General features: G+C 40.2%; 3 protein-coding genes across 6 annotated transcripts in view; all 3 read left to right on the top strand.

The window, feature by feature from the left end:
- The first annotated feature begins 1,063 nt into the window (after window positions 1–1,063).
- On the top strand, window positions 1,064–4,239 carry LOC102204347 (collagen alpha-3(V) chain). Its single transcript, XM_005747566.1, has 13 exons — window positions 1,064–1,108; window positions 1,150–1,203; window positions 1,314–1,367; window positions 1,457–1,510; window positions 1,591–1,644; window positions 1,782–1,799; window positions 1,901–1,963; window positions 2,116–2,241; window positions 2,374–2,503; window positions 2,578–2,684; window positions 2,989–3,054; window positions 3,138–3,347; window positions 3,874–4,239. Exons 1-13 carry the CDS (start codon window positions 1,064–1,066, stop codon window positions 4,003–4,005), a joined length of 1,113 nt encoding a protein of 370 aa, XP_005747623.1. The 3' UTR covers window positions 4,006–4,239.
- A 3,957-nt stretch (window positions 4,240–8,196) lies between these two features.
- soat1 (sterol O-acyltransferase 1) lies at window positions 8,197–16,393 on the top strand. Of its 2 annotated transcripts, none has more exons than XM_013914454.1 (16): window positions 8,197–8,337; window positions 8,822–8,973; window positions 9,895–9,953; window positions 10,613–10,761; window positions 10,891–10,950; window positions 11,061–11,168; window positions 11,284–11,569; window positions 11,720–11,798; window positions 11,922–12,006; window positions 12,110–12,155; window positions 12,256–12,385; window positions 12,508–12,605; window positions 12,694–12,792; window positions 14,095–14,230; window positions 14,381–14,526; window positions 14,641–16,393. In XM_013914454.1, the coding sequence occupies exons 2-16, from the start codon at window positions 8,823–8,825 to the stop codon at window positions 14,704–14,706; spliced, it is 1,698 nt and encodes a 565-aa protein (XP_013769908.1). In that variant the 5' UTR covers window positions 8,197–8,337; window position 8,822; the 3' UTR covers window positions 14,707–16,393. The 2 variants fall into 2 exon arrangements, with proteins under 2 accessions (XP_013769908.1, XP_005747622.2); XM_005747565.2 differs by lacking the exon at window positions 8,197–8,337 and adding an exon at window positions 8,592–8,664.
- A 379-nt stretch (window positions 16,394–16,772) lies between these two features.
- Window positions 16,773–20,219, top strand: part of abl2 (c-abl oncogene 2, non-receptor tyrosine kinase) — a 26,846-nt gene continuing 23,399 nt past the window's right edge. For all 3 annotated transcript variants that reach the window (XM_005747529.2, XM_005747528.2, XM_013914465.1), the window contains exon 1: window positions 16,773–17,444. In XM_005747529.2, coding sequence (XP_005747586.1) covers window positions 17,228–17,444 — 217 coding nt within the window. In that variant the 5' untranslated portion in view covers window positions 16,773–17,227. The remainder of the gene's footprint in view (window positions 17,445–20,219) is intronic.

The following is a 20,219-nucleotide window of genomic DNA, read 5'->3' as shown; positions in this document are numbered from 1 at the left end:
TACGGATAGTATAAATCCCACGTGCACTGGGTGTGTGTTATGCTGTCTTACCAATTTGATGCTATTTTTTTTTATCTGTTTTAACATGATTATCTGGTGTCTTAATTGTTGTTCAACACTTTGTGACTGTTATGTCAGTGAAAAGCACTAAATAAACTTTACTTACTTGCACTGGGTGTCTGATAAACACAGATTAATTATTCAGTCTTCTGTGAAGCCTAATTAATGATTCACTCTGAATTAAATAATAAACAATGAGTGTTAACAGTAAAGGTTAAGCGGTTTTGGCCTTGATTTCATCCGGTGAAGTTTCTTGTCTCTTTTGTAGGGACCTGAAGGTCTGCCGGGGAGGTCAGGACCTGCTGGACCACCTGGAAAACCTGTAAGCATCCCAACTAACAAATGCAATTCTTAACACGAAACACCGACAATGCTCATTTCGTTTGATCGTCTTTTCTCGTTTTTGCGATCATATTCTCAGGGACTGAGCGGTCTGGATGGGTTGCTGGGAGTTCAGGGTAATGAGGGAGATCCGGTAAGAAAGTTTGCCTTACTAAAATTGATTTTAACACATTTCACAATTTTTTATTAATTTCTTTTTCCCCTGCTAACTTCATAGGGTGACGTTGGTCACAGAGGAGCTCCTGGAACACCAGGCAGGCCTGGCAAGACGGTAATTTCACTAAGGAAATGAATGACATGCAAATCTGCACAATTACAAATGGAATAAGTCTTTTGCAGCTAAGCTTTTCTTACAGATTATTGCATTATGTGGTATTAAATACATGCATACCTTGCAGGGAAAACCTGGATCTCCTGGGATTAAGGGAAACGCTGGAGAAGGGGGGGTTAAGGTAAGCAATCATTTATACATTTCAGGTGACTATTATGAGCACATGTTTACTATTATAGCATAGTGGTGCTTATAAATTTGTCTTTTTTATTTTGTTTGATGTAATGCATTGTTGAAATGTTTCTTACTAAGGTCTTATTAAATATCTCAGGGTACGAGGGGTCTAAAAGGAACACGTGGGCCTCCTGGACCAATTGGGCCAAAGGTAAAATGATTAGAGAGCAGCATGTGATCGCTAATAAAAACCTTACCCCTGTTCGTGTGAACATTTGCATCATCTGCTGCTGTTGGTTCAGGGTATTCCAGGGCTGAGAGGAGAGAAAGGTGAATCTGGAAGTCTTGGCACGAAGGTAAGAGTCAGTTACATATTTTGTGCATATATTCATTCAATATGTCAGAATCTCATCTAACATATATTTGTGTATTTGTAACTCCTTTAATTTCTTTTCTTTCTACAAAGGGTCTCCCAGGTGATACAGGGATGCGTGGACCAATAGGTCCACCTGGATTAAAGGTGAATTGCAGTCAATTTAAATATAAAATGCTTTAAATGAAAAAGGTGGATTTTGGATTAATCTACCACATGTCTGACTTCTATATCAGGGGAATCCTGGTTTGCAGGGATTTAAAGGTGAAAAGGGTGATAAGGGGAAACAGGTCAGTCACACTTTACTCCCATTATTGCATTGTTTTAATTATTTGTATCCAATAAATAATCAATTAACCATTTACTACAGGGGGACGCTGGTCCTCGTGGTCCAGCCGGGCAGGAAGGCTTCTCAGGAATCCCTGTAAGTTGCTTTGATGTTCAGTTTTTTGTAATGACTTACTAAAATATCTTGATTAGTGAAGTTTTACTGAACAATATTTAAAAAATTGTCATGTTGTAACCTAAAGACTTTGTTTGATACACTCGTCTCTGTTACAGGGCCACCTTGGAGTGAAAGTGGGTGACTGACTTTGTATTTCTATAAATGTTTAAGTCTTAGCATTAGTCAATTTGTATTCAATGTTGTTCATTGCTGAATTGTGTTTGGGTCACTACAGGGAATGAAAGGTGTCCGAGGCAGGAGAGGTCCAAAGGGACCGAAGGGCAAGCCGGGACCTCAAGTAAGAGTTTGCAAACACAATATAAGCGAAGAAGCTTTGGACCTGATCGCTGAACACAAATGCAACATGCTAGATTGTTTTGAGATGTATGTAAAGCTTGATTCATTTCTCCGAATATCCTGAAAGTTTGCATCATGCCATGCCTTTCACAGGGAAAGCCAGGAGCCCCTGGCAAATGGAAGCCTAAGCAAAGACCTGTTAAAAAATATAGTTTTCAAACTGCACAGAGTTCAAAGCAAAGCCCCGGCCTCCCGAAGCAAAGCGAAGGGCAAGAAAAAGTTGGTGCAAGCTTTCTTATTCCGTGCACATTATATACAGTCACAGAATGTCCTCATTTGCTCTGCAGTCTAGCTTTAAAAGTAAAACATGTTAAGCCGACTGAGTGAATGCTGAACACTGTTTTCCTGTAGCCCAGGCGAGTGACAAGGAGACGGTCTCAAGAAGATGAAGCAGAGTTCTTCAGCTGGCCCCTGGGCACCAGAGATGATCCTGGAACCACCTGCCATGAGCTGAGACTCATACGTCCACATCTAAATGATGGTGAGCATCTGATGACTGTTTTATTACGTTTTCCCTTATATATTTCAGTACGTTCCATTCAACTTTTTTTTCAGGTGACTTTTACATGGACCCGAACCAAGGCTGTCCCTGTGATGCCTTGAAGGTCTTCTGTAACTTCACAGGAGGTGGAGCAACCTGCATAGAACCTCTTTACTCAAAGGTTCAGTCATTTTCACCTGTGAAGCTTAACGTTATCAAAGAACTAACTTCATTATCACAATATCAGCTACAAAACATGGAACTTGAGAATGTTTGTAGATAGTTTGTGCTGCATTTATGTCAGATTATTGAAGGAAAAAGTAACCTGTGTGTGTGTGTGTGTGTGTGTGTGTGTGTGTGTGTGTGTGTGTGTGTGTGTGTGTGTGTGTGTGTGTGTTTCTTTTACTTCTCTGATTAATGCTACTACAAAAATCTTGTGTTTTTATGAATGGCTTCAAAAATATGCATCATATCCCACTGTTTAGATTCAAATATGGAGGGACCCAGAAATGATGAGGACATATGTGGAGAGGTTTACTCACCACCAAAAAGTAAGTATTAAATAATATGTGGCTAGATTCAGGAAACTATTATTTCTAGATGTGCTTTCTAACATTAATGCTCTTTCTGATAGTTTGATTACCCTGGTGTGGAAGCTGTCCAGCTAAAGTTTCTGCGGTTACACAGCCACTCATCTTTCCAGCACATCACTCTCAGCTGTACAGAAAACCAGACGAGTACTGCTGCCACAGATGATTTAGCCAGTCAGATTATCCACTTACTGGGAGACTCTGGCAAAGAAATCGATTCACACTTTGTCACAGTGTCCAGAAAACACTCTGAGGTAAGACTAAACGATTTGTGACAGTTTTTGTGGGCGTTGCCAGCATCTTTCTATAACTGTGACTGTAATACAAACAACACATTCGTTTTATATTGTTGTACGTAAGGCGTCTGAGAAAAAGAAGTGGAATCGATTACTTTCAGGAACCATGCATCACATTTGTGTCAGATCAGAGTCCTTTTATTGTGATGGAAATTTATGAAAGGAAACACCAGTCTCCAAAAGATAAAGAAGTCATGTGTCGGTACAAATAAATCAAACACTGTCTGAACTATGAGAACTTTTTCATTTCAGCTTTTGTACGATAGCCTTACAAGGTAAATTGCACACGTTTTATAGTTATGGGAATAAAGGAGATTTAATAAAACAATATTAGACTTGAGATTGCTCAGAGATACCATACAGCTGCTAAAAATCATTTCCCTCGCCATGCACAAGGGTCTAGTCTCTGGAATTAGTTATGAATCCAGGAAGAACAAACTGAACATATCTCCTTGTGTTTGCTTTTTGTCTGCTGCTTCTCCAGCTGGAGCTGTTTGTCAGGGTTCAAGGAGATATGGAATTACTTCCTGTCAGACATCTGGGTGTAGAGACGAGCAGTGTCTCCGAGCTTGTCTCTGAGATCTCTGTGGCATTGGGACCCGTCTGCTTCTTGTGACCGGTGTGTCTGTGTGCGATGAAAGTCTCAAGAGCTCAAGAAAGAAGGCAGCTGGACGTCTTTAGGATTGTGAAGACGTTTCACATCACATCCAATACGCTTCTTCGGTTCTTAAAGCAACTGGTGGAGACTCCCAGGAAATAAACCCCAGTGGTGGGTGTCCTGTGTGGAGTAAGTCCTGAAGGTTGCTAACCCAATACTGATCATATGAGTCACCACATGAGCCAAGGTGGGAAAAAAGGCTATTATTCCAGCTTCCTATCATCCAGAAAGCTGGAATAATATAAAATATGTATATTTGAAATGAATAATCAAATAAAAGTGCTCAGTTTTGTATTTTGCTGTATATTTATTCAATTGTAAAATTGTTAGATTTTTGACATATGAAACATTTTTGTTATGAAAATGTAGCATCAAATGTTCAGTTTGACTTATAACTTTGTATTTACACTAAAAGTCTTCGTTTTTTACTTTGTCCTCAACTCAGGGGAATGTTGTCCCGCACTATCAAAATAAAACAATGGCTCTGAATGAAACAGAGCCCGTTGTTTTGTTTGTACTGAGCCTGCGCACATCACACAGTAAGGGGTAATCTTCAAATAGTTACAAAGTAAAAACTAAGTAATTGTGTTGATGTTTTCTAGGCCTAGTGCCACATTCCTACGTTCCCAGTATTGTGGAAGCACTGGTTTGTGAACAGGTTTGCATCTTCTCAACCATCCGAGTGCAGTGATGTCAACAAATTTTTATATTCTTGGGAGAAGAAAGAGTGGCTGGAGTATGGCAGCTGACTCTGGCTGGGTTCACCATAGAGAGACACAACATGTCTTTTATAACAAGCCTGTTGGGAAATTCTTCCATTCTCAGTGTCCTAATTCACTCTTGAGCCTTTGGACTGACTTAATCACAGACCACAGGAAGATCCATGGTTATATGCAGCATCCTTATGATGTCTGATACAGTGAATGTCTTGTTGTCTCTTTGAAATTAACCGTTTTGCCACAGTAGGCTCATGAGACCAGTTATATGAAGGTTTGACAGCATGTCACGCTCTACTTAGAGGCGCTCCATCAAAAACGCGTTTAACTTGCACACGGGCTCCAAAACTGTCTTTTAAATGAATGGGGCAGTAATTTACAAAACAAAATCTTGTGAATATTTCCCATGAAATGTCTTCATAACTTAGCATATCTTTGCTTGTTTAGGCTTGTGAACTTAGTGTAAAGATGTGCAGTGTGATAAAAAGAAAAACATGTAGCATAAAAATAGTAAAAATAACATACTGATAAACCATGCTTCTGTCTGATTGTAAGCGTTTCTCCTAAAATTCAGCCTATTCTTCCTAGAAATATGTTTTGATTCATGGTACATAACGAAAGGTGTGGTGGGTTTACTGTGTGGATATTTTGTATTTCTGGAGAGAAATAAGAACCATTAAAGCAAAATACCAACAAACATGACTTGAAAAGGTGGATGAGGGACCAGACGTCTCACTTTATGTTAGACTGCACAGCATTCTTATCCACTGTCAGAATTTGTATAGTTTTTGTTTTTTGATTAGTTTTTATTTTGTTTTGACAATTTCTTTTTAATTCAACAAACATAGGTTTTCTTGTTTCATTGTATTGTTTGTTTGAAAATGTTTAGTTTTAGTTTACGTTTTAAGACTTTTAGAATTGCTAATAATATTTCTTTGTATTACCGTATTTAGGGCAAATATTAGAGGCCAGATTTAGGAAAATCAGTTGCTATTAAAATAAAAACAGAACTTTTTGAAAGCAGGTGATTCACAGTCCTGTAGACATCCAAAGTCTCAATTAACACATCCATCAAAAACCTCATCGGGCAATACTTACCAAATTGATCAATACTAAAACTAGAGTTGTTTCTTATATTCATATTTTATTTTAGTTCACAGAATTGTTTTTTCACTAATGAAACCTGGTGATTACCAGACAGCTACAGGTTTGGCTTGTTGGCAAATGGAAGGGAAGGACAAAGGGAACAGATTAGGTTACATTTTACAATAAAAACAAGCTTTAGCTTACAATTTCTCTTCATTTGTTAGTGTATTTATAAGTTAGGAAAACTGCACTGAAATACAATACAGTATATTTGACTTTCAAATGATCAATGCCAGAGCTTTAACCTGCATTGTTCCACACAAAGACTGCCACACCTCTAGTGTGTTAGGATATGGTCATCTTCAAAGGCTGAAGTATATATTTTTTAAGTCATTTTATGGATGGCATCATTGAAGGCTTGTTGTACTTGCTGACTTTAAAATGAAAAAACAAAAAACAATAACATGTCTATTAAGTTAAGTTCTTTTCATGTTCATTATATAACAGCAGACCTATACAGCCAGGCAGCAAGAACAGCTGTTCAGAAACACCAAAGAAATAAATAACAAATACATATATTTCTTCTTCTTCTTTGCAAGCTACATATTCGTTGTTTAAGACAATACAATCAGTCAGACCTACAATTATCGTCACTGTTTGATGAACACTTATTTACAGCTATGCATGACAGCACATCCCAGTGACCCCGGGAATGCCACTGCACTAAAAGTAGCTGCTAAATGTATTTACAGACAGCATCGTACAGGTAATGTCGCCGTTTGTTCTGAGATCAGCTACCACACATAATTTTTTTTAAGGATTTGAGTGTTAGAAAAAGAAATCCCGATGGTTAATTTTATAATCCTGCTACCCCGGGCAGTTTATATATATGATCCATATTATGAGTTTTGTCTACAGGTGGGTGGATCCAAATATTATCTACTGATTGGAAGGTTAGTGGTTCAATCCCTGGCTCCCCCAGCATGCCACACATTTAGTATCCTTGGGCAAGATACTAAATGTGTGTGAATGTTAGCTTTGAAGCATAGAAGATATGAATGGGTGAATGCGGCATGTTGTATAAAGCCCTCTGAGTGTTCGGTGGTGGCTGTGTGCGGACAGGGATAGGACCCAAGATGCAGACTCCAGAGACAAACCTAAACAGCTTTAATGCTGAACGCAAACATAACATAACTGGAAAAAACTTAAAAATAAACTAACACCGGTGGACTGGCAAAACACACAGCAAAGTAAACGGTAGATCGCGACATGGACACAGAGAAACACAGGGCTTAAATACACAGAGGGAGCAATCAGGGAATGAGTAACAGGAGGGAAACACAGCTGGGGCAAATCAGGCCTAACGAGACCAGGGGAAGCAAAACCAGACACATAAACATCAGACATGGACTTCCAAAGTAAAACAGGAAACATAACACAGACTCACAGGCAAGCACTAAAACAAAGGGAACAGAGACGTGGGACCAGGGCAGACACAGACACTGACTGGACGTGAGGATACAGCAGACAGGGGAGACAGCAACAAAGGAACACAGACAGAAAACCAAAACACTAAAACTCTAACCAAACCCCACCCAGAGGACCTTAACTAAGAAAAACCCGTAAAGCAAAGCTAGAATATAATAAAATAACAAAATCAAATAACCAAAAACACTGGGTCACCGACCCAGGAACCCTAACACTGAGTGCTCCACGAGAACAGAAAAACGCTAAATCAGTCAATTCACCACCATACCAGCGCTGGCATTGGTATCGATACTAGTGCATTAGGACCAATACTTTGTTTCTATCCTTTAAGTTTAGGATGCAGCACACTAAATTGTGGTAAATGAATCGGGGTTTGGTTTCTTGTTTTTTTGATATATAAAAATATACCTCAAACATTCCCCATATTAATGACATTCATCTCATAATTCATGACACGTTCTCCCCTACATAAACTGTCTTTATAGGCTGAATGTATCAGTAATACTTGCTGTGTGTTTATGTACTTTACAGTGTAGCACACCACTGGTTAAAGAATGATTAACGCGTGTAAGAGGAGTTCGGGAAAAGACACATTATAATCTATTATAATAAGATTTTTATTTTGAATCGAATTAAACTGCGAGACAAATGATTTCAGCTTGCAGCAGGAATACATCGCTCCATTTATGTTTTATCTGTTTGTTAATCATTACAAATATAACCGTTTTGTTTGTTTTTTTAATAATATTTCTTACGAAGCGGGTGACGTTTGAGAGTCTGACCGCGCTGGTCAGCAGTTTAGCGTCGGTGACGTCAAAAGGAGGAGAGACTTTCGACCAATCAGAATCGTGGGTGCTGCTCATCTTCTGTAGTGTTTATAGAATGGGGAAGGTGAGCAGCGGCTCGGGTTGTGGTGATTAGAGGAGTTTCACATCTGGGTTCGCTCTCATTAACGTCAGAGAGAGAGGCTTGAGAAGAGAGGACCTGGCGGTTGAAACGAGTAGGTATTCAGGAAATTGTGCTGCCCGCAATTTTACATTTCTGTCAGTGTCGGTCAACCCATAAAACATCAAGTTGGCTGGTTTGACTAGCTTTAGTAAAGCTTGTATTGCATGCTAACAATATCCGCGAGCGTCAACAGGCAGATTTAGTATCAGAGTTTAGTATCAGCGGTGTATGATATTAACCCAGGTAGCGATTTAGTTCAGCGAGCTCCGTGAATTAGCCGCTGCCTGTCTCATTGAGGCTTGATGCCAGCTGGACGGGAGCTAACTCATGTGCTAGCTGCGTGTCCGTGTCATGTGAGAGTGATGTGTTTGCCCACTGGGTTTGTATTGTCAGTCAATATCAGCATCGATGTTAGGTGGCACAGCAGTGATGTGCTAGCTTGTCTTCTTGTGTGTTCTCAGGGCTCGTCTCGTTTGTTCAAGAGCTGCCGCCGGTTCTTTCCCTTGTTTTAATGTTTAACCTATTTGCTTCCGTAGGATGGAGAGCGAGGATGACGCTATTCTCCGGCTGCGCAGCCGAGCCATTCCCACGATGCCTACCTTCCCTGACTTGAAAAGCTCTTTGGATGGGGAGCTCAGTCCGGGGAAAGGACAGCAAAGCAGTGAAGACAACCACATCACCAGCAATGGTGAGAAAATCTCAACTCCCTCATTAGTGGGGCCAGCCGAGAGGGCAGTGACCTCTGATACAGTGAATCTGTTGACTCAACAGCTCAAAAATCATCGTTTCAGTAAATTTCCCCTCTTGGGTCAAACGTATGACTAACTGAAAGTTTCATGTGTGATTAGTTCCTCTTAAGCAATCATCGTGATCTCTGGTTAACCCGGGCAAATGACGCCCAAGTTAGTCATGATGATCCAGTAGAGACAAAATGTAAAGGTGAGAAATGAAATACTGGTCTGACGCCTACCTCGGGACTAAATTAGTTCTTTGTATGCTTCTACGAAAGAGCTAAACACAAAGCATGATAATACAATGCACGTCTTTGTGACAACGTCAGCTATATTGTTGACTTTTTCTTGCGTGATGGGTGGAAAGCTACTGTGCTTAAAGTCATTTGTGTGCCTGACCTCAGTTAAAGTAAACAAACCTATTCATCATCAGACAGCTGTAAAGCCTAATGACCTACAGTAACCTTGACCACAATTAATTGCATTTGCTTAGCTTTCCGGCCACAGGACATGTGATTGTACTTGTTGCATGTTGTCATAGGTGTGTCTCCCTTTGGATTTTGCAACTTTGGATTGGAGACTGAAGACTTGTATGATGTAACTTCTGCTATGTCACAGACTGTAGCATTTTACAACACAGTAACCAAACCCACATTATACCATTTTATTTATTTTACTGCCATTTTCAGTGTCAAAATACAGATATTATTACTGATAGTGATAGGAAAGTTTTGTACAGATGACATGATTGATTTAATTGACACTATTGCTAATTGCTGTGCCCAAAAAACAGAACTACATTTTAATATAAGAAGATTACACATATGTTTTGGGGTTGTTGTTTTTTTTTAACATATGTGTGTCTCATTCAATTTCAGGGAGGATTGAAGTGGAACACGTCATCAGCAAAAAACTACAACTGAAAAAGAAAGCAGAGGTTAGTCGTTTCTTTAAGAAATGACTCAACATCATGTCTTTTTTTGGGGGGGGGGGCTTTTTTTAAATTGCTTACTTAAAAGTGTACTAAGGAAATGTGAGCAATAGTGGATTTCTTGCAGCTGATGTATTTCTGGTCATTAACCTGGGCCAGGACATCCCTGCGGTTATTTATTTGATGTCTTCTGTTACATTCATCATTTAAACCATGCAAATGTGAATCCTTGCTAGAATGATCAACATCATCTGATCCCCTCCTGAAATGCTTGAGCAAGTACTCTGATCAATTCAGACCTCTTAAAGGTTGAATAAGAACATCGCACACTTAGACGCTGGACAACACTGCAAGCTATGTCTCTAATGTTTTTCACACTTGCTGTGTGTTTAAAATGCAGCGATAAAAGGCACTGAATGTGTCATAATGATAACGCAGAGCTGTTGCTTTTGTGCACAAACTTGGGTTTGAATTTAAGATGCAGTCAACGGTGCAGTAAATCCACTCTTGGTGAGGGCATATTTATAATATGTAAAAGCAGTCGTTAAAAGTAGCTGTAAGGTGAGAAACTAATTTTGCATATACAGAAAGAAAATAATTATTGGCACAGACTTTCTATATTTTGTAACTTGATAACAATTTCCGTGTCCTTTTCTGTTGCCCAGTACTTGAAGAGTGACCTGATGCGTCAGTTTGACACGCAGGTCAATGATTTTATGGACAGTCTTATTGAGGAATCGACCAGCCTGGAGCCCGCACCGGTACCTGCTGTATTTTCACCTCCAATGTCAGACAAGGAGCGGAGCAAACTCAGGTACTGCAGCTAACTATGCTACCAAATGAAAAGCTGCATCTGGCGTTTGGTGACAGCAGATGCTAATGCCCTTCTACTTCCCACTCTCGTGTTAAAAAGACGACAGCTCATCACTGTGTTTTTCTGCAGGCACTTTCGTCCTCCTCACGGTGAGGGAAAGCTGTTTGTAAGCCGCAGATCCCTCCTGGAGTAAGTTGATGCAGTCTGGATACTTTATCACTCGTGTTTGCGACGGTGCTGTTGAAAGATGGTTTGTTGACTTCACAGTTCCTCACTTAGTCTTTTGTTTTTCCTCACAGTGAGCTGTTTGAGGTGAACCACATCAGGACCATCTACCACATGTTCATTGCCCTGCTCATTCTTTTTATCCTCAGTACACTTGTGGTAGATTTCATTGATGAAGGCAGGTAATATAAACCTGCTATGAATCGTTTCTCTTTTGATTCTGTGTTATTTGACTGTCTGTTTCTGTTGCTTTTGTTGATAGACTACTGATGATTGCTTTCTCTCCTTCTGCCTCAGACTGGTGTTGGAGTTTGATCTGCTGGTCTATGCCTTTGGGCAGTTCCCTCTGGTGGTGTGCACGTGGATCTGCATGTTTTTGTCTGTGCTGTTTATTCCCTACACCCTGTTCTACCTGTGGGCACAGATCCACTCTGGCTCCCACAGCCATCTCAGGTTGTATTCTTTGCTGTTTGGCACTTTATTCCTGCTCTACCAAGCTCTGGGTCTAGGATTCCTGCCCACCTATACGGTGGTGACCAACAGTTTCCCGCCTGCGTCCTGCTTCATCATCATCCTGGAACAGGTAGATGAAGAGTCTAGTCTGTTCTCTTCTGATCAGAATGGCTTAGTTTACATTTGTGAGGAGTCTTTGCATATATCTTGACATGCATAAGGCTGCCCTTTGAAATGTAGCTTCTTTGATTTGTATCTATTTTATTTGTATCTATTTCAGGTGCGTCTAATGATGAAAGCTCACTCATTTGTCAGGGAGAATGTACCAAGAGTCCTCGCATGGTGTAAAGAAAAAAATGGTACTTTTTGAATACAACCAGGTTTCCATTTACATTTATTATCAGACGGTGTGCTCACCTTTCCTCCCTGATGGCTTTTTTGTTTGTTTGTTTGTGTTCATATATTTTCTCTGTCATCTGCAGGCCCGGGTCCAGTGGTCCCTCAGGTTTCTCAGTATCTCTACTTCCTGTTTGCACCCACACTCATCTACAGAGACAAGTACCCCAGGTACTGTGTTTTGTTCTCTCTCATGGAGCATCTATAGAACCCTTTTTTTGTTTTGTTTTACAGTAGAGCTGTAAAAGCCCCTTTCCTTTCTTGCCTACTACAGGAATCCGGTGATTCGGTGGGGCTACGTGGTCTCAAAATTACTTCAGGTACCAACCTCTGACACATTTATAGCAACTTCACTTAAATGTCCAAGCAGCTCATTACTTTTAAATTACATTTACTTTCTTGACCACTCCCACTCCACAGGTACTTGGCTGTCTGTTTTATGCCTATTACGTGTTTGTGCGGCTGTGCATACCTCAGTTTCGTAGCATCAGTCTGCAGCTGTTTGATCTGCGAGCCATGGTTCTCTGTGTCTTTAACTCAATCTTACCAGGTAAGATTAGAAACAAACTTTTGTGAAAACCTCATGTTTTATTTTTGATTTGATCTTTTCTCATATTTGAAGGCGAGAGATGTGTTATTGCTGTTTGTTGACCAGTCATGTGTTTTTGGCAGGGGTGCTGGTCCTCTTCCTGGGATTCTTTGCCTTCCTCCACTGTTGGCTCAATGCTTTTGCTGAGATGCTTCGGTTTGCCGACAGAATGTTTTACAAGGTACTTGTTTTACCCTCGTTTTAAAATTTGGACTAAATCTTCTTTGTGCGCAGTGTTTGACTCGTGTGATTTTGACTACACGTTACAGGATTGGTGGAATTCGACCTCTTTTGCCAATTACTATCGCACTTGGAATGTAGTTGTCCATGATTGGCTGTACTACTACGTTTACCGGGACTTCCTGTGGGTAAGTGGCTCTTCTGTTGATGCAGCAGAGACTGTAAAAGCACACAATTGTAAAAATGCACCAGCAGTCTTCATAAGTTTGCAGTTTGTTCAAAAATGTCTGAAATAAATGAATGCCAGTGTTTTAAAAGTGCAGTCAGTAATTTACTGAGTTTATTTAGCAGAGATAGAAAGGACATTGTACTTCACATGGATTAGTGTGTAATTATGTCTTCCAATAAACTGATGCATTCTCATAAACTGTCAGTTAATGTATTAAAAATGCATAATGGTGGATTTGTGGTTTGTGGAAGCTGCCATGTTCCCTCACAGTATTTGAATACTATGGTTGGGAAAGACGTCTCCCTTCTGAATAATCGTGTTTTACATATGTGGTTAGAGGATGGCCACATGCATAAAAGTCTCTGGCGTTTGTGTGCCATGGATGTAAATTCATGTACGCACCTTCAGACTCGAGCGATGAAGCATCATATCTGTGGCGTTCCCTTCACCAAAGAAACAAAAGCGCGAAGGAAAGAGATGCCACCCACCCGCATATTTTTAAATTGTCAAACAACGGGGAATAAACATGCTTGTTTATTGGTGAAATTTCTTATTGTCAGCAGATTACACATATATTCATCCTGGCTAAACCTCGAGCAGCTGTTTATAGGTAGGGATGGGTACCGACATAAACGGTAGTAACCAGACCGAAAAGCAGCGCACATTTTGGTGCTTTTTTTCCCTGAGATGTAACACACTTTGAATTCCAGCCAATCATTTTACCTTTCCAAGGATAGTAGGCGGGCCCAGGTACGTAGGTTCTTTTAGAGCAGAGCTACAGATTAAAAATGTCCAAGGCGAAGCGGTCAAAAGTCTGGCTGTACTTCACAGCAAAAGATGCAAACTCAGCAGCAACAAGTGCTTTAAGCTGATGCTGTGCAAAGGAGGTAACTCCTCGAATCTGATGAAATTTGGCACCGTTATCGGATAAAACCTAAACGATACCCATCCCTATTTATAGGTTGACATTATGCCAGGTAGTCTTGAGCTAAAGAGTCCTAAAAATCAGACGTTGCCTCTGTTAAACAGTTGGATTGCATTCTTGCATTCTGAGTTTATTCACTAACAAAGTCCAGTGACTGACTAAAACATGTTTGTCGAACAGCAATCGTCAGAGCTTATATAAACTCAGACTGCAGTCTGTAATCCAGTGGCATCCAGCAGTGAGAACTTTACACGCTGTACTTTAAAAAACTTTCAAACTTAATGTGGATTGTGCGTTTTGTTTTTTTAACATTTGTGTTCATGTCTCTGTTTCCAGATCTCTCAGAAGCGCTGCCGACCAGCCGCCATGCTGTTCGTGTTTACAGTGTCTGCAGTGGTTCATGAGTACATTCTTGCAATTTGCTTTGGTTTCTTCTACCCTGTGCTCTTCTGCCTCTTCATGTGCTTTGGAAGTAAGAGACTTTGTCGCCTTTAATAAAAATGATATTACTTGAGTTGTACTGCATCAGATGATTGTGGTATCATGTCTGGGTCACGTAAACCCAGTCAAGTTAAATCTGTATGTCAGTTTTTCATTATCTTCTCTCTTTGTCCTCTCACAGTGATGTTCAACTTCATTTTGCATGACAAAAGGAAAGGCCCCATCTGGAACATAATCATGTGGACGTCCCTGTTCCTGGGTCAGGGAGTCATTATCTGTCTGTACTCTCAGGAGTGGTATGCCCAGCGCTACTGTCCCCTGAAGGAGGTACTGCTTATAAAAATCACATGATGTATATTCTTTCCAAAGATGCAGTGAAATTCAGTTATTCAGAGTGAGAGTAGACACAAATTCAGCTTTTAATTGTTATTTTTGTTCCAGCCTTCCTTTTTTGAGCTACTGAAGCCTCGCTCTTGGAGCTGTGAGAGGCCTGATGACAGACTCTGATGGGCTGTGACCTACAGCTGAGCTGCTGGGACGACGATTATTGCTGATCAGTATAAATGAGACCAGCCTGTCTGCTACTGTCACAACTTCTGGACTTTGTTTTATTTAAGGTTCATAGTTTATTTGAATGTATGGAAAAAGTCTCTGCCAAAAAAAAGCCAGCAAAGTTATAATGATGCCTTATTTGTTTTAAGTTATCAACTCCAAAACAAAATCATCGTTCACACAACAGAACACGTGGACTCTTATTTTTATTCGTTCCTTAATCTTCTGACGTTTCCATATTCGCCTCTATAAACTGTGAAATCACTCCTTGTGCCATTATGAATGTGGCAATAGTGACATAGCAGCTGAATACAAACATTATTCACATATGCAGTAAAGTCTAATATTTAACAAGTGTTTACAGTTGCTAATGTACTGAAGGACAGTCGGTGTTTGGGGATCAATGATATCTATTTCAGTGCCAATAAGAGTCAGTTTGAAAAAGACTGCCACTGTTTGCTGTTTTGTATAACATCTTGATGTTTCAGTCAGTTAAAGAGGAAAACAGTGGGGACATTTCACTCACTAAGAAGTGGACCTGTGCCGAGTTAAACGCACCTAAGCTCCACATTTCCCGTTTTTCTGTTGATTTCCATGTATCAAGACACAAGTTGGAAGCAGGACATGCAATAATTGTATTTATACATAAAATTGTTGTTGTAATCTAAAAATTCTGATCATGCACCGAATGTAAAGTGTGAAAGCGGAGCTTTATGGATCTACTAATATTGTGTGACTGGTGGATGTATTAATGATTAAGTTAAACAGGTTTGAACATACAATAACTGTCACTGAGGATAGTTAAGTGATGTGTTTTGTTCCGTGTTGCACAGTGATTTCAGAAATGTCTACTTCTGTAAAACTTGCAGTTGGCTGCTAAAATGTTTTAACACTGAGGTTGGAAGGACACTTGATCAGCACTAAGGGCTAAAACATTGTTATTTAAAGTGCACTGTTATGCATTTTGTTCAAGCCATTTCAGGTTAGTCAGACTTGGTTTCTGCTTTTAATTTTGAATGGGTTTCAGGCACTATTTGCATTATTTTGAATCAGCGGTCGTCACACATTGAAATGCATGATGACTGTGTTTATTTGTATGAATGAGGCCTGCCATACAAAGTTAAACCAGCAATAGAATGTGCTCTTCTAAAAAGTAAGTGACCACAAGGTGGCACTGTTTTAAAGCGTTTATTTTTAATCTCTGCACATTTTAGTGAGAGATTTCCAGATTTCTTTTCCAAAATAATCAAATATAATCACAAGCAAACTGTTGTTAATATGTACAGATAACGCAGACATTTTCAGGAAGCTTTCACACAGCTTCATCCCTTTACGATTTTATGAATAAATAGAATATTTATTACAGTGAAAGGCCAAATTGTATAAATCCTGTTTATTTGCATAAGAGGTTTATTTTCGGGGACCAGAGCTTTTCCTACTTAGTGGTGTTTGTGTTCATTGTTATGTCTTCTGGCATTGAATCGACATGGGTATCGTGTCACGTGACATTTTTATGAATCATGTCTATCTTTGGATTGTAGACAAAGTTTTGATTCATTCTTTGCGCATCATGTACAAACTGAAGAATTTAAATAAAATGAAAGTATTTTATTTACACATTTTATTCAAGTGTATGTAATAGCCCGTGTGGAAAATAAATAATGTCTTTATTGTGTTGATTTACATGTTTAAATTTCAAATACAGGTGTCTACGTTTAAATAACCTCTTGAAATCTGAAGAATATATGAAAAGGTATGCTGTTATACGTGTATTGACTTCAGATGTTTGAGCTGTATTTTTTTAATAAAGGAAATATATCCGTTTAATATTGATGAGTACATCGACTATATCATCTTAGTCATATGTTAATTAAACTTGGTAATCACATTCTTTTAAAAGTGGGGAAGAACTTCTAAACTTTTTAGTTTTCCTACATGTCCCCTCCAGCGGTGTAGGTGCGGGTGCAGGGGAACTGTTGGGACCAGGTTGGAGGTGGAGGATCACGCTGACAGTGGACAGTGGATAGTGGATCCAGGCGAACCCCCCGCCTTGTGCAACACACATCTTCTATTCTGCGGTAAAGATGGCGGCGTCAGAGGGGGCGCGCAGCGGCCGCACAACGGCAAAACGATTCTAACTAGCTTCAATTTGACCGAATATAGCCAACCGGGTGTCTTTTATTACTACTCGGATGCCACCCGGAGCAAGGAATTAGAGGCAGTCGCTGTCACACGCCGGGGTTGGGATTTTATTGTTAAAGGCAGGGTGGGTGGGTTTCACTGATAGCAGCTAACGTTAGCTAACGGGCTAGCTAGGCGAGCTAACACGGGCTAGTTTTACTTTAGCCCACTGAAAGAACGGCAGGGAAGGGATTGAGGAAGAGTATTCGGGCCAGGCCGCTCCAGCTTTGGGGGAATGTGAACCAGACGCGCGCAGGGGGGTTTGCTTGCTTCGTCCTCACGCCAAACTACCGGGATGGGACAGCAGGTTGGCCGAGTCGGTGAGGGTACATCGACCGGGCTCCAGCCACCACAGCCCCACGCGCCCCAACCACACCAAGGGAAGGGGAACCGGGGGAGCGGCGTCGGGAGGAGACCCCGGGAACCCGGCAGTAGCACCGGGACACCGCCAGGCAGGACAGCTCCAGTCAATGTGCCCGATCCAGGCATCAATATATTCACGCAGCATTCAGGTAAAGAGAAATAAGTAGCTGTCAACCTACAAGCGGAGATAAAATCTAATTTGTTTTTTTTTTTCTTTTCTGCTGATTCGCTAATCGACTCCATGCTATTTGACAACGACGCGTTAGCGGAAATAGCCATGCTATCCAACATTAGCTTTCCATGCCTCATCCATTTTACTGTGTGTTAATTTCGCTATTGTTTGTGTATGCACACAGAAGTGAGTTATTTACTGAATAGTGGTAACAAGATTGCCGTGATTTCACACCAAGTCATTACTTTGTTGGGGCGTATGAATGTGATGCATGTCACCAAATGATCCGAAAAGAGGTGTACTGTTCCTAAAGAGAGGAAGAGTCTTCTGTGCTCGATTCAAGGGGTCATACCCAGAGGTTAACTTGTTTCCTCCAAGGCCCCTCTATGTGATACCTGGTTTGGAAACACTGATTCTTGCCTCCAGTGGTTGACTAACAATTCCACTCCATTAACTCACAATAGAAACCACCTCAGGCTCACATTACAGCACCTAGTGGGTTTCACATGCTCGCTTCTATCCTCTGTCTACTGTTACAACAGGCTCAGCAAGATGACTGCTCAGATTGATCTAATGGGAAACGTGTCAATTATTTAAGTGACCTTCTGTGATTATATGTTGACACCGAGGAAACATCAAGGTTTAAGGCTATTCCTTTCTTGTTATACTGTTTTTGTCATGTCTGTCCTCAAGATCAGATAATACATAAGGTAACTCATGATTTAAAAAAAAAAAAAAAAAGCAATGTGGGTTTGGGCCCCACAAAAACAGAGGAGGTGCTACCCGTGTTTCAGCTTCAAAGCAGTGTATTCAAGTTGATATCTGCTTGCAGATCTTCAGTATCTTTCTCTTTTGAGTCGTGGAGAGTCGGCGCGCCTTCTTCCTCAAAGCCCTCTCAGCTGGTTGCTTAATGAGACTTCTGGGGTTATAAGTAATGGAGGCTATAGCATATCCATTAGGTTTGCATGATCTCATATTCATTATAATGCATTTTATTCTCAAAGAGCTTCTCCTAATTGTTTGCTCACACATCTTGATTGAACACTCTGCTCTGAACGTAACCTCGGTCAAAAGTTTGATGTGTACATGCTGCTGTCTTGGTTTCTCATTCGTTTGTGCCCTTGAATGAATGTTTACGTCACACATGCCGCATATATGTAGAACTGCTGGCATAACTCGCCTAGTTTTTTCCACTGATGTCCCAGACCAAACGCCCTCCCATCACTGCAGTGAGCAAGGACCCATGGAAGGTGCAACCTTTTGGGAATGGAAAGCATTTTTAGTTCCTGGCTCTCACATCTCAAAAGTAACAGTCCTCAGCTTGAAGTGCATACACAGACAGGCAGACCCACTAAGTGCAACACCGCTCACTGTCGGCACTGTTCTGTTTTCTCCAGTGTCGGGGCAGGAGTAGCCTTTTTATAGCATCCAGGATGCAGTCACACAGCCACTCTGCAGAGAGACTGCTACTCTTCAAAGCACACAATAATAGAACAAAGACTCTTAAGTGAGGAAGCTTGGAACTGTGCTCTCAGTCTTTCACTGAATATAAAACTGCCTCTTTGCTGGTAGTCTATTCATGCGATAATGATACAGCATTATCTTACATTTTAAAGGAAGCTCTTTTGATTATTAGGAAGTAATATCTCATTGTTTAGGCTAAAACAAAAGTGGTTGCTAGTTTGTAAATAGCATTAGCAAATCCAATATATTTGCACTTTAAAAGCTGAAATTTGTGTCACTGTTGCAGTTTTAGTATGACCAAAAGCCACAAAGCAACTTGTTGTTTTTGCATAATGTTTTGTGAGGTATGGAAGCTCCTTCAGTTCATATTGTTTATCATTATTTTGTGAGAAAACAAATACATTTTAAGTCAGTTATATAGTTTGAGATTGCTTATCTGTTCACTTGGACATCAAAGTTGAGATGCGTTTGATTGATCCTATGTGGGAAAATTCCGGTTCCATTGCAGCAAAATTAAATGTTAATATATTGTGTAAGTCAACCAAGTAGGTGAGGTTTTTCTTTTTTGCAAAATTCCTCTTTGATGTACAGTAATGTGCAAAAAACTTGAGTCAGGCTTAATTTATTTATATTTTGTTTCCAAGCAGCCAGATGTTCTTGTCATTTATGGGGTTTTTTTTGTTTGTTTTTGTTTTAAGTGTTGTTGAGCAATAGTGCTCCAGGCCTTCTGAAGGTTTTTTCCTAAAGAACTTTTCTTTGGAAGTTGGCTGCCTTGTAGGGCTGCCACAAACGATTATTTTGATAGTCGACTAGTCACCGATTATATTTGCGATTAGTCGACTAATCAGATCATCATCCATTGAACATAAACCATACAGCTTATTGTACCAGCAGCATCTGCTCTTATATAACTATCATTACCTTACAGCTTTAAGTGTTTAAGGTCTGTGCTAACTAAAAATAAATAAAGACGAGATGATAGTTTATTAAATTTGAATGAAATTTGCAGATTGTTTCAGTGAAGTTTAATAAACTCCTTGCTATCTAAAATATAACAGGACACCGGAGTATATTCTCCAGCATCTCACACTTCTGATAATCAGCTGTCTGCTTGACTTTATTCAGCTGTGTAAAAACTATAACTTTAATCTCAGCCAAACCGATTCACTCAGGAATAGGGATGGGTACCGGTGTCCGGTTCTGACATAAACGGTAGTAACCAGACCGAAAAGCAGCGCACATTTCGGTGCTTTATTTCGGTGCTTTTTTTTTCCTGAGCTGTGATACA

This window comes from Pundamilia nyererei, unplaced genomic scaffold, assembly GCF_000239375.1.
Source record: "Pundamilia nyererei isolate P.nyererei 1_Seehausen unplaced genomic scaffold, PunNye1.0 scaffold00199, whole genome shotgun sequence".
NCBI classification, from domain to species: domain Eukaryota; kingdom Metazoa; phylum Chordata; class Actinopteri; order Cichliformes; family Cichlidae; genus Pundamilia; species Pundamilia nyererei.
This window is presented reverse-complemented; position numbering and strand designations above follow the sequence as displayed.

Excerpts from the sequence above, each read along its gene's own strand:
- LOC102204347 (XM_005747566.1), top strand. The coding sequence starts at position 1,064 with ATGATTAGAGAGCAGCATGTGATCGCTAATAAAAACCTTACCCCT. Across the intron at positions 1,204-1,313 it reads CTGGAAGTCTTGGCACGAAG|GGTCTCCCAGGTGATACAGG; the intron begins GTAAGAGTCAGT and ends CTTTCTACAAAG. Across the intron at positions 1,511-1,590 it reads AGGGTGATAAGGGGAAACAG|GGGGACGCTGGTCCTCGTGG; the intron begins GTCAGTCACACT and ends CATTTACTACAG.
- soat1 (XM_005747565.2), top strand. Across the intron at positions 10,951-11,060 it reads AGCCGCAGATCCCTCCTGGA|TGAGCTGTTTGAGGTGAACC; the intron begins GTAAGTTGATGC and ends TTTTCCTCACAG. Across the intron at positions 11,169-11,283 it reads GATTTCATTGATGAAGGCAG|ACTGGTGTTGGAGTTTGATC; the intron begins GTAATATAAACC and ends CTTCTGCCTCAG.